General features: G+C 41.0%; 2 protein-coding genes across 2 annotated transcripts in view; one reads left to right on the plus strand and one right to left on the minus strand.

The window, feature by feature from the left end:
* Positions 1–14,132, plus strand: part of ZC2HC1C (zinc finger C2HC-type containing 1C) — a 46,781-nt gene that overhangs the window by 9,492 nt on the left and 23,157 nt on the right. The window lies entirely within an intron of this gene.
* NEK9 (NIMA related kinase 9) overlaps positions 1,596–14,132 on the minus strand; it is a 38,582-nt gene continuing 26,045 nt past the window's right edge. Inside the window, exons 17-22 of the mRNA XM_060620291.3 lie at positions 13,067–13,237; positions 12,246–12,305; positions 8,906–9,108; positions 7,666–7,827; positions 6,256–6,465; positions 1,596–4,232 (exon numbers count right to left, since the gene is read on the minus strand). Of these exons, the coding sequence (XP_060476274.1) occupies positions 4,110–4,232; positions 6,256–6,465; positions 7,666–7,827; positions 8,906–9,108; positions 12,246–12,305; positions 13,067–13,237 (929 nt within the window). The 3' untranslated portion in view covers positions 1,596–4,109. The remainder of the gene's footprint in view (positions 4,233–6,255; positions 6,466–7,665; positions 7,828–8,905; positions 9,109–12,245; positions 12,306–13,066; positions 13,238–14,132) is intronic.

Genomic DNA, 14,132 nt, shown 5'->3' on the forward strand with positions numbered 1-14,132 from the left:
GATATGGAGGGGCAGCTGGGTGACTCAGTCAGTTCTGTGTCCAACTACAACTTAGGTCATGATCTCATGGTTTGTGGGTTCAAGCCCCATGTCGGGCTCTGTGCTGACAACTCAGAGCCTACAGCCAGCTTCAGATTCTGTGCCTCCCTCTCTCTGCTCCTCCCCGTGCTCTCTCTCTCTCAAAAATAAGTGTTAAAAAAAAAAAAATTAAAAATAAAAAAAATTGGGATATGGAGAATCTCTTGAAAAGGCAGAAGTTCTGGAAACACCAGGCCAGCAACCCTGCATAGCACCACTGAGTGTCCTTCAGACAGGCTCGCCACTCAGATAACCACAGCCCCTCCTGGCCTGCTTCACTTATTTGCCTTATCTGCCTTATCTGCCTGGCTCAACAGGCACTTGGGTTTGGGATCCCTGAATGATGTTATTAAGTTCACAGATCAGGGTCCTCCGGGGGAACAAATGTATGTGTGGGGAGTGCTGTCTTTAGACACAGGAAGCAGTTATTCATTCTTACATTGCTAGAGAAATAAAACAATAGTCAATGCCTTAGTGTTCCCTCCACTCTCAACATGTTTAGGCCTTGCTTATATTAGGAATATCTATTAGTCTTTTAAATTTAGCTTGATCTGATCTTTGGGAAGAGGTCAGAACCCTTTTTCTATCTAAGTCCATTCCTGGATAGCAGAGAATAATAGTGGATAAATAAATGCTGCTTGTTAATGTCCATGTGTTATACTACTTTATCCAAGAAACTTCAGTACATGCAAATGTTATGAATTTTAAAGTTCAAAAGGTTAATAAACAATGGGGAAAAAAATCTCATGGTGAAACTCACTTCATATAAAAGTATACGCAGACGTGCTGAGAGAGTATTTCCTAACAGCAGTGTATTTAATGCAGCCTAGTACCTTGTGGCCAACATTTGCTTTTGGTCATTAACTTATCGTTCTTCCCAACTACAAAGGAGGTAGCGCAGATGTGATAAAGTGTTTTTCTCTCTAATGTTCCTGATTCTGTGAGGTTTAGTGATCAGCATGTTTATTTCCATAGTTAATCATTGAAGTAATAAATGATTTTTGGCTTTGTGGCAGGAAGGAACATGTTTTGTAGTCCTGACTACAGCCCAGCCTGCCTTGACACTAATGAATAATACTACTTTGGAGGCCCAGGGATACTCATCTGAAAGAATTTATTTATAATACATCCTCGCTCCGGAGCTGTTCTTTCTCTTATGAATGGTTCCAAATATATGGCAAATCAAATGAAATTTGAGTTTAAGGCTGCTTTTGCTTTAAACTTTAATGACATGCTCAGCCAAGAGAAGTGATAACTTGGCTATGCCAGGGAGACCAAATACAGTTCACCCTCTTTGACGGAAAACAGATTTATAAACATAGACACACATTATCACTTGAAAAAGTCCACTGTGACTGAGGGGTAAGTATAAGTATAAGAAATGATCCTTCCTCTTTCAGTGGCTCATTTTTTCCCTTCCTTCTGCATTTTAAGCACTTGAGAAGTTTGGGGAAAAAAGTTGTAGCAGCAGAAACGATTCTATTAGCAAGAAAAAGAAACTGGAAAAAAGCAAAAGATTATTTGTGCAAATGTCCCTTGTGTTGTTTCTATTACAAAGTCATTTATTTATTTATATAAAGACTCATGGAATCAAAGATTCATGAAGGCCTAGAATCTGGGTGTTTCATCCCCAGTGACTAAGGTCTGTGAGCAGGCATAGCACTGATTGAGAGTTTAAATGTTTATTTAAAACAGAAATGCCAAACCACTCCACCCTCAACCTTTCAAACATCTGGCTAACAATAAGCTAGTTCTTCAGCAACAATGTCAGAGCAGCGGAGTAACTCAGGTTATATTGTAACTCAAAAGCAATACTACTCGAAAACTGAAAACACCTAGCGCTGCAGAAAGAACGGCAGGACAAACTTGAAGAGAATTAGCTATAAAAAAAACCATTCAAAGGCATTTCTGCTGCCTAACCTTTCGCTTTTTATCTAATGCATGGCTGCCACCTTTGAACTGGTTTCTACTTGCATAGCTATTTGGTGGGAAAAATCATATGGCTGTCCCAGGCACAATTTGGGAAAGTGCAAATTGTCTCTAAGGCACAGAACTCAGATTCTCAGCCAGATTACCAGCAAACTAGACTTCCCAAGGGAACATGCTAGAGAAAATGACCAGTGTTCCCCTGCTAGAGAATGGCTCCCCTCTGGAACAAGAGCAGGGCTCTCCCCCTCCCTCTGATGCTTACTTTCATCCCTGTCTCAGCAATGTGCCCCTGTTCCTCCGTTCCACAGCAGAACCAATACTCAGGATTAACACCCAAACTGAGCCTGCCTCTCAGGCCTGCTGAGATGGTGAGTCTGAGGGATACAGGAACGTGAAAGGCCAGTCAGCCCTTAAAAAAATCAAAGGTGCATTTACATGATGAACCAAAACCCATTGTTAGGGTTTACAGCAAACCCCCAAGTCCCCAGAACTTGTAACTTTAATCTGGGGTTGGCCCCTTCTCTTATTTTAAGAAAAGGCTTTAGTGATTACGTTAGTACCATTGTACTAGGCTTCCCAGAATTGAGAAAACAATGGGAACATCAAACCAAAGAAGATCCCATTGAACAGAGTTGCCCATCCCCAGCCATGGGGTCTTCCCCAAGCATGAGCCTTTACGCCACCAGTTTTAGGGAAATAGCAAAATTTCCATTGCACAGGTCCTTCCAAAATATAGATATCAAACATTCATTTTTGGGGTTTGGGGAAAATGAAACACAAATTAATTTAGCTGTTTCTAGGGAGGCACGATGTGAGACTCATCAAGGCAGCCCCTATGACCCCAAACGCTAACAGAATATTGCATAAGGCTAGGTGGAAACCTAAAGCTCATATCCTTAAGTAAAACCATCAAAAGCTTTGAGGACACTTTCTCTCTTTGGGAAAGCTGGTTCGTTCCTGTCCATAAGGACATAATGACTACGGGATTAGAACGGAGCTCTCAGCCAAATTCCTTTCACTTGGCGGCTTCTGCCTGTTTTGTTAGGCTTCAGGGACTACCAGGTTTTGGTGCTGGCTTTGGGCCACTCAAGTAGGAAAGATGATACAGATTCATTGATATGGCTTCATAAAACACCAAAAGGGGAAAATACTGACTAGACATACAGAAAGGGAGTGGTTGGGGCTGCTGAAGTCAAGGTTAGAACCCTAAGAGCCACGAAGGCAGAGCACTCTAGACCTTCTTAAAGATACCAAGTAGAGGCAGCTACAGGAGGCCCTCTCTCCCTCATGGTTTTCTCTTAAGGCTGTTCTATTGCCCCACTGACTCAATTCTCGATGAAGCACCTCACTTTTTAGAGGCATCTTCTAAAGTTAGGAAATCCTACCTGCATCGGCCACAGACTGAAACTCCAGCTGTGTGATGAGGAGGGACCTAGCCTTCTTTCTTGACTCCTCACTGAAGAAATTCAATCGACCCTCAGAGGAAAAGCAATCTAAGCCCGCTTTTCCTCCTAAAGCATGTAGCTGCGCAAAGTAACTGAACTTTCTGAAAACAAGCCCTAGATTGACTCCACCAGACGTATTTTCCCAGACTCAGGGCTCCTGAGAGGGTTTTACCACTTCACCGCTCTCCAGACGACCCTGGATGGGCCCCACCTGGTTCCAGCCCACTCAAGTTTTACACTTTTCCCTCCTCCACCCAGAGGTGCAATGCCTGGTGTTGAATTCCCAAGGCAGCTTCCAAGTAATGGTGAAATGATAAATGGGATATAAGCTGCTACCAGCAAAATTAAGGTGAGCATTGTGTCTCCTCTTCAAAGGTGGGATCACCAGATGAGGTACAGAGCTGCTGTTGCTATGGCAGTCACTGAGGACAAAGCCAGGGCCGTGGGGCCCTTCCATTCTCCAAACAAAACCACTCCTAGATCCTATCTAAGAGGCAATGCCACTTTCCAAGTGTACACGGAAAGTGCTTTGGAGCCTCCGCCTTGCACTCCTTGTCTGCAAGTGAACAAAGCCAGGAAAGCGCTCTCTGCATTCAGTAAGTGTGCTGTGAAGTTCTTTGGATCCCAGTTTCCTGGAGGCCATACGGGCTCAGGAGACTAGAGGCTGGGTCGACAGGAGTCTGTTCCCAGGAGGCACCAGGAATCTGAATCTAAGTCAGGCTTTGGATCCATTTCCATCTCTTCCTTTGCTGTCTGAGTTCCTTTGGAATGCATCCCCTCCTGTCCAAACAAAACACAATTCCACATTAACAATACTGCCACCAGTCACCGCAGTCCAGGACTAGGTTTTCAATGTTGACTCGTAAGGATCTGTGGCCACAGTTTTGTGAGAAGCTCGTAATACTACCCTTAGATAATACCATAATAATGCTACCTTAAATAAAGCCAACACCTTTACACTTGCTGCAGGCAGGGTGACCAACTGTTTGCCCAGGACTGTAAGATTTTCTGGAATGCAGAACTCTAAGTTTTAAAACTGAGACAACCATGAGGTGCCTGGGTAGCTCAGTCGGTTAAATGTCCGACTTCAGCTCAGGTCATGATCTTGTGGTTTGTGGGTTCGAGCCCCATACCCGGCTTGCTGCTGTCAGCATGGACTGCTTTGGATCCTCTGTCTCCCTGTCTCTGCCCCTCCACCACGCATGCATGCACGTGTATGCTCTCTCTCTTTCAAAAATAAATAAACATTAACAATGAATAAAAGTGAGACAGCCCTAAGCCAAACAATCCTCCTGCCTGCCACGGCTGCCAATCACCCCATGCTTGCCTCGAGTATATTACTTCCCAAAGTCCTTTCATAGACATGATTTCATTTAATCCTCAAAACAACCATAACAAAGTACATGGTATTATTTGCCCCTTTTAGGTGAGAAACCAAGTTTCACAGAAACAAATTTGTCCAGACACACAAAACTGACAAATGGCAAAGCCAAGGGTTGAACCCTATTTCCCAGTCCTGGTTCACTCTAAATAGAACTAATGGCTAAAAGAGCTATGGCTCTTGAAAAACAATGCAAACAGCATTGAAATTATTTTTATCAAAAATGTTTAATATGAACCTAATTAAGTCTTAAGTCTAACTCCTAGTTTATAGAAATGACAGGGTGACAAAAGAACAAGTTAAATAACGTTCTAAGAAGAAAAGACAAATCCAGAATGTAGCTCATTTTGTTAAAGAGCCGACCCTGTTTCTTCAACAAATTGATGCCATGAAAATTTAAAAAAAAAGTTCATATATTGAAAAAAAAAAAATCATATATTGAAAAAAAAAGGAAACCAATTTGACAATAAACTTCATATATTGAAAAAAAAAGAAAAGTGATGGTAGTAGAAAGAAGTATTCTAGATAAAAAAAAAATAAGAGATATAACAATGTGATAATGTAACGTAGGGCCCTTGACTGGATTCTGGACTCATAAAAAAAAAAAAGTTATAGAGGACATTTTTGTGGGAAAACTGGGAAAATTCGACTATCAATTGGGTACTGGATGAAAATTGAGAATATCAGTGTTGAGTGTGATAGTAGTTTGGTGGTTAGCTGGGAGAATGAATGTGTTTATTTTTGGATTTGTGTAAGAAAGTATTTAGAGGGGCTATGTTATGACTTCTATAATCTATTTGAAAATGATTTAGCAAAATAAAAAATATGTATACACACATATACCCACATATATTTTAAATACACACAGATATATACCCCCACATATTTTAAATGTACACACACACTTTTGAAACATGTTAACAATTGTTCAATCTAGATGGTGGATTATGAGTATTCGCTGAACTATATGTTTATAAAGTTTTTCATAGTAACAAGTAAAAGAGGGGTGCCTGGGTGGCTCTGTCAATTAAACACCCAACTCTTGATTTCAGCTCATGATCTCATGGTTCGTGGGACTGAGCCCCAAGTCGGGCTTTGTGCTGTCAGCACGGAGCCTTCTTGGGATTCTGTCCTCTCTCTCTGCCCCTCTCCCACTCACATGTGCACTCTCTCAAAATAAATAAATAAGCATTAAAAAAAAATAATAAAAGAAAAAATATACAATAACAAAAAACAAAGTGATGAAAAGGATCTAACCGAGGTGCCTGAACAAGGCCCAGGGCTGCTGAAATTAATTACATAAGTTACATCATCAAAAGATAAGTCTCTGCAAAGGAAAAGGTCTATTTCAATTCTTGGGTGTTTTGTTTCTGTTACTCTTCAAAACAGTTAGAAATTGAATTATTCCTTTAATGCTCTCACCTGCTGCCCTCCTTCTAATTTCTTGTTCAGCTTCTGTAGTTGGGTAAAAATCTGGAGGTTTTCTTGCTGTAGCTTCTGTTGTTCAGCCAGACACTTTAACACCAGCCCGTGCAATCTCTCAACCTCTCCCTGCAGAGTGCTGCAGGCACAGGTAGGAGTTAATGGCGTTCCCTTCCCAGCACAGGTCTCTGCAGGACTCAGCCGAGGTGGCTAAGGAGAGAAGAAAGAGGTCACAGGTGCTTCTGCATGCTTATCCCAACTCCCCAATCCAACCTTCCTCGAAATACTATCGGACCTTACTTTAAAAGTAAAAAGATAAACCACACACACACACAAAGTAAATGCAAGAGAAACAGAAAGCTGCTGGGGTTACAGTAGCACCTGGCTCTAACATAACAGCAAGAGAACTCTCAGTGCCTCAGTCTCCATTATGCTAATGTAAAAAGAACAATCACCTGTTTTGGAGAACTTGGCAATTAAATTTAAAGTGCATGGCTATCATCCCATTTAAAATGCTGAAGTGGGGGATATGGTTTGGAACAAGTCTTTCTGATCACAGTGAGAACACTGTGACCCAACAGGTCAATATTCATGAAATGCAGTGGATCACACTTTAGAAGAGATTTAAAAGGTGTTCAGTAAATAGGACTGCCAAAATAATTCAAGAAAGTTAATTGATAGAGGAATTTAAATGTTCACCTTAAAGTTTCAAAGGTTTTATTACACCTTTTCTAGTCTGGATTTCTCTCCTTTCTTCCACTGTACTTCGTTTATAGGAAGGGTCAGCAAATGATAGCCAAATCCGGCCTATTGCCTGTTTTTGTAAATGAAGTCTTATTGAAACACAGTCATGCTCATTCATTGTGTATTATCTACAGCTGCTTTTATGCTACAGAGTTGAGTAGTTGCAAAAGGGACTGCATGGTCCATAAGCCTAAAATAGTTACTACGTGGCCCTTTATAGAAAAAGCTTGGTGACCCCTGGTTTACATTTGAGGTACTTACCACAATTTGATTTCTACCAAGGTTAGGCACACGTGTGTGGCTCCCTCACGAGACTACAAGCATTATTTCTGACTCATATTTAGAGCCCCCAACCTACACTAGCAGTGTCAAGAAAAAGTGGATTTGAATTTTGGAACTTTAATTTTGGTACTTCTGAGGCAAAGAGAAAAGAAAGTCCTCTGGTGTGGAGAACTGTTAGTGCGTCAGGAATGTGAAAGGGTCAATGTTTTTCCAAGGCAACTCAGGTAAGCCTAGGACAGAAGCTTTAAGCACTGCCGAGTAGACAGTATAATGAGTTGATTCAGGGCAGTGGGAGACTGAGGAAGCTAGAGGAGACAGGCCAGGAGAAGTGGAGAGAGCTCTCTGGTTACCTAGTTGTGACTCAAAGGCAAAACGTTCAGTTACCCAGGCTCCTACTGGGGGCTTGTGTTCCGAAGGAGCTTCAGAGGCCACTTTGAGTCCTTGCAGCTCTTCATAGGGCAGGGTGTCTTTCTCAGACTCTGAAAAGGCTGTACTTAGGGGAGATGGGCTGTCAGGCATGGGGATGAATTCTGCATTTTCCAGCTCCTATGTATAAGACAAAGAATCTCATCAGTTCTGTTTGAGCCATCTATTTTCCTTCTCCCAAATTCCCATCTTGCTATAGCTTTCACTCTGCTGTGACATCAGCACCCCCTAGTGGGGCATGACAGTTGTGAGTACAACTCAGCTCACCGGGCCTGTCAATAGGACATCCCTTCCTCAGAGGAGTAACAGTGATTTGAATTCAAACTCAAATTCAAGAACATGGTTTGGAGTGTGTGGCACATCTCCTTGACACACTTATTTTACACAGTCTGTTCGAGCTGGGAAGCTTGAAGGTGATGGCAGTGAGGCCAATGCCCAGGCTGAAACGTTAGGTACAACAGTGCCTCTTGCCTCTTGCATTCATACTCCTAACTGGCTATCAAGTTTCGTCATCTTACACAGGAAACTAAATCTCTAGATTTTTTTTTTTACGTAAAAATATAAATTTCACAAACTACAATGTAGTTTGACAAAATACAGAAAATGACAAAATCCAGATGGGCAAAAAGACCAGCAATTCCATCACTCCTAAATAAGCACTGTTAAAATGAGCAATACTGTGTTCAGTCTTCATAGCAGATACTCTTCTATGCATTACATATTTTCTAAGAGAACGGGATCCTGCTGCACAGGTATTCCATCTTTTTCTGCCCAGCCACATGTTGCAGCCCACTTTCCATCTAAATATACTCCAACATTTTTACTATCCGCACTTCAACATTCATAACCTCTCTATTGTACAACATTCCAACTGCCCCAATAGTCCACTTCTACAAACCACAGTACAAAATCTCTAAGCTTAATCTGCACACATGCATTACAAAGACTGCTTCAAGGAAGGTTTTATTAATTTAAATTCATTTAATACCGGTATGAGAACATTTTGTGTCTCTTCTTGTCAGGAAGAAAAAAGAATTAGAGGTTTGGTAGTTTCGTTCCAGGTGGAAGTCAGAAACCTCGATGCCTACTGCAAAACGCTTGAACAGGGCATGGGACACGGAGAGATTCTGACGGCTCCTTTCTAGTTCCTGTAAAGGGTCTGCTATTTTATCGAAGATACCTCTGCCAAAGGAATTACCTTTCGAAGCCAGCCAGGGCAGGAGCTGCTGGCCCCACTAATGATCCCCATGGCCTCCGTGGGACTGACTAAACCTTCCATTCCTCGGTCTGCTTCCATTGTTCCTCGGAAGCCTCCGCTTGGATCAGGAGTTTCAGATTCCCGCTGACTGTCCTCCTCTTCTCCCCCACCGCCGCCGCCTCCTGGGCTAGCACTCTGAACCACTGACAGATACACAGCACAGAAAGAGAGAGCCTTGCTAGGCAGCAAGAAAGATTTACGATCTCACAGCCCCCCTGACCCCTGGAGAGCTTCCTAGAGTCGCATGAAGTAGTAGCAACAGTGTCAAGATATTTGGGACTAAATTTGTAGTTTTTATACAAGATTGAATATCAGCATCTTTATAATGATAATTGACTTCTACATCCCAAACTTACTCATTTCTATGTCCATAGCAGATTATCAATGTTCTAAAGCACTACTGAACAGCCGCCCCGACCACAGCTCATTGAATCTACCGCCCGTGCTTTAATAGATACATCCAGACTCTAGCATTCTCCACCGAGGCTTGTCAAGGTTTCGTATAAATACAAAGCACTTTCACATTTGAGCCAAACAACTCTTAAAATGGCCAGATAAACTCACCACTAACTTCCTTTCTGGAGAAGTCTTCAACCATTAAATTCATTAAATTCTTTTGATAACGATTTGTAAGAATTTTTAAAATATGATGGCTGGTTCTTTCATATCATGTAGCACATTCCAAGTTATCTTAATGAAGACTAGCTGACGTGTAGTCAAAAAATGGAATGAAATTTTAATATGGGCCAAAAAGATGTATTTGCTAAAGCTAAAAAAGTAAGTGCATGGTATATTCCAAAGTTAAACATAAAGGACTGTTCACGATCACCAGCTATAGTGGCTTGCAGACTGTGTCACACTGTGATCCTACCGAAGCAGCAGACCTGGAGATGCCAACAAAAGCTCCGAAGCTTGTTTTAAATGGCTTTTAAAAATAATGTTACATTTGAAATATACAAAAGACTATTTTAACACACGTGTAAGTTTTGACGCCTAACAAAACAAAAACGTGAATCTACCACTTGAAGAACTAGAACTGTACTTTCCAATACGGTAGTCACTAGCCATATATGGCTATTTAAATTTAAATAAAAAGTTCAGTTCCTCAGTCACGGTAGCCACTTTTCAAGTGCTGGACAGCATACATATAGAACATTTCCACTGTTGCAGAACGATTTATGGGACAGTGCTGAACTAAAACATTACCTGTATCATATCTGTCTTGTGAATTCCTTCTCTTTCTCTGGCCTCCTACCTACATGTAACTACTGATTAATTCTGTATTTGTCATTTCTTTATATAGTTTTTAAAGTTTATTTTGAGAGAGAGCGAGCGCCCGTACGTGTGAACAAGGGAGGGGCAGAGACAGAGAGAGAGAATCCTAAATAGGCTCTGCATGGTCAGCACAGAGCCCAACGTGGCGCTCGATCCTACAACCTTGAAGTCATGACCTGAGCCAAAATCAAGAGTCGGACACTCCACTGGAAACACCTCATAGAGTGTATGTGTGGTTTCCTTTATTCACGGAGCTATGTGTTAGATCTGTGGGAAAGAACTACAAGACACTTATCTGCTAAAACACTGAAAGACCCTAACAGTCAAATTTTTAAAATCTTATGTATTGGAATATCCCAAGAATCTGTACAGTTCTAGGCTGTGCTAGTTTAGGGGTGAATGGGATTTGAACTCATTCACGTTTAGAGGGTGTTTGAAATTGAGAACCAGTAGACCCATCTATTCTGACCCTAAACATGACCCAAAGTAAAAAAACTGGATCCCAAAGATTACAGGTGGGGAATTCTTGAAGCATATCCATATTCAAGTGGAGATTAAAGAAGCCCAACGGAAAGAACTCTGTACTAACGGTGACAACTGTGGACTGAACAAAAGCTCTTTTTAAAAGGGCTATTTTGAAGATTGTGATTCTGACCCAGAGGGAACCACAGTGACTGGGAGAGGAAGGAATCACATGTTAAAATTCTTAAATAAAAATTTATTGACTTAAAAAAAGAGTCTAGATACTGAACCGACTGAGCCATCCAGGCACTTCTATCATTTCTTCTTAAAAAAAAAAAAAACAAAAAAACAAAAAAAACAATCACATACTTATATATCCTTAAGCAATATATAAATCTGGCTTGTTTTTCAACTTGATAAAAAGGCACATAGTCTGCTGCAGCTTCCTTTTTACATTTCACATTATAGACCTATTTGTAGATGTTCATTTCTACTTTCGTACAGTATTCCACTGGATGGTTAGAACCCATCCAACCAACAAGTATTTATTGAGCATTCACCATTTGCCGGGCACTCTTCTAGGTAATGTGGATAAAACTAATGAATAAAAAAACCCCAAAATCCCTGCCCTTATGGAGTTTACATTTTCCAGCTAATCGATATGTGCTTTTAATCTTATTTTTTCCATTAAATACTGTTCCAGCAAAACAATGCTGTAAGAGAACAGCTGTGATTAGCAAAAAGATATTTTATCATTTGGGACAGATATTAATATGCACAAATAAATGCTGAGCAATAGATTACTAAAAGAAACTAATAAAAGGTATGGTGTGTGTGTGTGTGTGTGTGTGTGTGTGTGTGTGTAAACTAGAGTTCAACAAGTCTAGATTGGACTTTCAACTTTCTTTTTCTTGGATTAATTTGCTTTTATTCTGGGTCTTTATCTGTGTTGATTCTACAAACTATCAGAATCCAAGTTTCGAGACATCAAAGAGTATAATAGGTACTTTAGAGCAAGTGGAAAACCAAAAAGGAACACAGATTTAATTTCCTGGCATAGTCCTAAATAACAGAGAACCATGCAAAAAGCAGCCAGAGGAAAGCTATCAGAGAGCTTTGGGCTGATTCTCCTAACTGCTTTGAAAGTTTAGCCAACTTTTAATTCTGAGGGCCTGTTTGGAAGAACTATTTCTATAGACGGGAATAACCCTGGGAATACGGTGGAAGCAAAGAGTAGATAGAACCATAGCCCCTAGCATGGTAAGGAAAGAAACAATACATAAGCCACATTACAATGTTGGGCAAGCCACTTCATTACTTCCATATGCTTGGTTGGCAAAGATGTACTCTCCCTCTGACCACAATGTAATAAAAGTCATAACTTATTGTGAAATACACCCAAAATATGATCCTCCCTCTTGATCACCGTATTCCTCATTTCCCAAAGATATTTCCTATTTCCTTTTTTTGGAGACTGCATGGAATCTAACCCAAAGACCCACAGCTCAGAAAAACCACTGGTACCTGAGACACTGCTACTTACCAGTTCCAATGGATAAGCCACTGCTATTGGAACGGATGGTTTTAGAATTCAATACTTTCTCTGAGGAAAAATATTAAGTAGGTAAGCATCAGAAACAGCTATAGGCAGGAAAAGTGAGAAGACTAGACTAGGGAATTAATATACGAGATAACAGCTATCTCTCACTCCAGATAACTTTATAAATACTTACTGTTCTAGATATTAAAGCACCACTAGCTACCCTAACTACATCCACTATGTAAAGTAGCAATTCTTCTTAACTGCTCTTTGGAATTACCTGAGAAGCTTTAAATAGTAGCAACCTAGGTCCCACCCCAGAGATTCTGATTCAATTGGTCAGGACAATGGGATTTCCAAAAGCTCCTTGGGGGATTCTAATGTGCAGCCAAGGTTGTGAACCACTGATCTAATAGAATGGACTTGGAAACCCTCATACAGGCTTTTATAATTTAGTTCCTAACAGAGTAATCCTTATGCAGAAAACAACTGATTTAGTTTCCTTTTAAAGGTGTACTGAATGTTTCTCTCAAAAGCATGAACACAGGCAACAAATTAGTGGACAACTAGAGATAACGATTCTATGGCAGAGGAAGAGCCCAAAGTTATCATGTTAAAAAAGTCAGAAGGTTGCCAATGACAAATGTCAGGAAATAACAGTGTTCTGTCCCCGTCACAAGGCATGGCGTCACTGTTATAAGACTTAAAGGAACAGCCTCTTTTCTTAGAAACACTTCTGTTTCTAAGAATGTGACCATCAGTACCTTCAGTGTGGGTCTACCCTCTGTCAAATCCATCCCAACCCACACATATGAGACACTTACCAACAATGAGAATGGTGTGCCAGCCACGGCAAGATAGGTCTGGGACGTGATGCAGAGATCCAAAAATAGGCCGAGGCCATGAGGTGCAGATATCAGAGCCATGTGGTCTCTCTGTGGGGGTCATTGCCAGGCGACCATTACCACCATTGCCCCAGGCAAAAATGTGATTATCTAGGGAAAAAAATTAAACAGCAGATAGTTTAACAGAAAAGTGACTTCCCTACTCTTTGGGTTCCCCATCTTTATGTCCGAGAGTTAGAAAGATTTCCCACTATGAACAAAACAAGGGAAAGCTGTTTATTCCCCTAAACAATTCCTGATGCCAACCTGGAAAAAATGACGCGTCTATGTATTGCCTGCCATCCATCTATCCACCCATCCATCCATCCACCCATCCATCCACTCATTCAACAACCTTTTTTGGTCATTCAACTGTTTATTGGGCATTGATTTCACGACATGCACTGCTGGAGGTGTGGGAATACAGCAGTGAATAAAACAAACTCAACTACTCTTGTGGAACTGACATTCTAGTCAGAGGAGACTGATCAGTCAATAAGTATCAAATACTTCTGGTAGTCATAAGTGTTATGAAAGAAGATACATGGTAAAGAAAAGTGGAAATAAAGACTAATAATGGGGTAGCATTATTTCAGATAGGGTAGTCAGAGAAGTACTTGTCCATACTTCAGCAGAGACCTGATTGAAGTGAGAGAGGGCTATGTGGATATGTAGGGGAAGAGCTTCCCTGGCAGAGAAAACAGCAAGTGCAAAGGTCCTATGTGAATAACAGGAGCATCATGAACAAAGAGTAAGAAGGCCCCTGCAGCTAGAGCAAAATAAGCGGGGGGGACAGTGGTCAGTAAAGAGGTCAGGAGGTAGCTGGAGTCCTAGTCATATAGGGCCATGCAGGCCACTATAATGGCTTTGGTTTTTACTGATTGAGATAGGAATCCATTAGAAGTTCTGAGTGTACTAGTAGGTATGTAAAGGATTCATCAGGCTACTATGAGAACAATCAATTGCAAGGGACCAAGGGTGAGCAGGGAGACCAGTTGTAGTAGTG

Source organism: Panthera onca, chromosome B3 (assembly GCF_046562875.1).
Source record: "Panthera onca isolate mPanOnc1 chromosome B3, mPanOnc1 haplotype 2, whole genome shotgun sequence".
NCBI lineage: Eukaryota > Metazoa > Chordata > Mammalia > Carnivora > Felidae > Panthera > Panthera onca.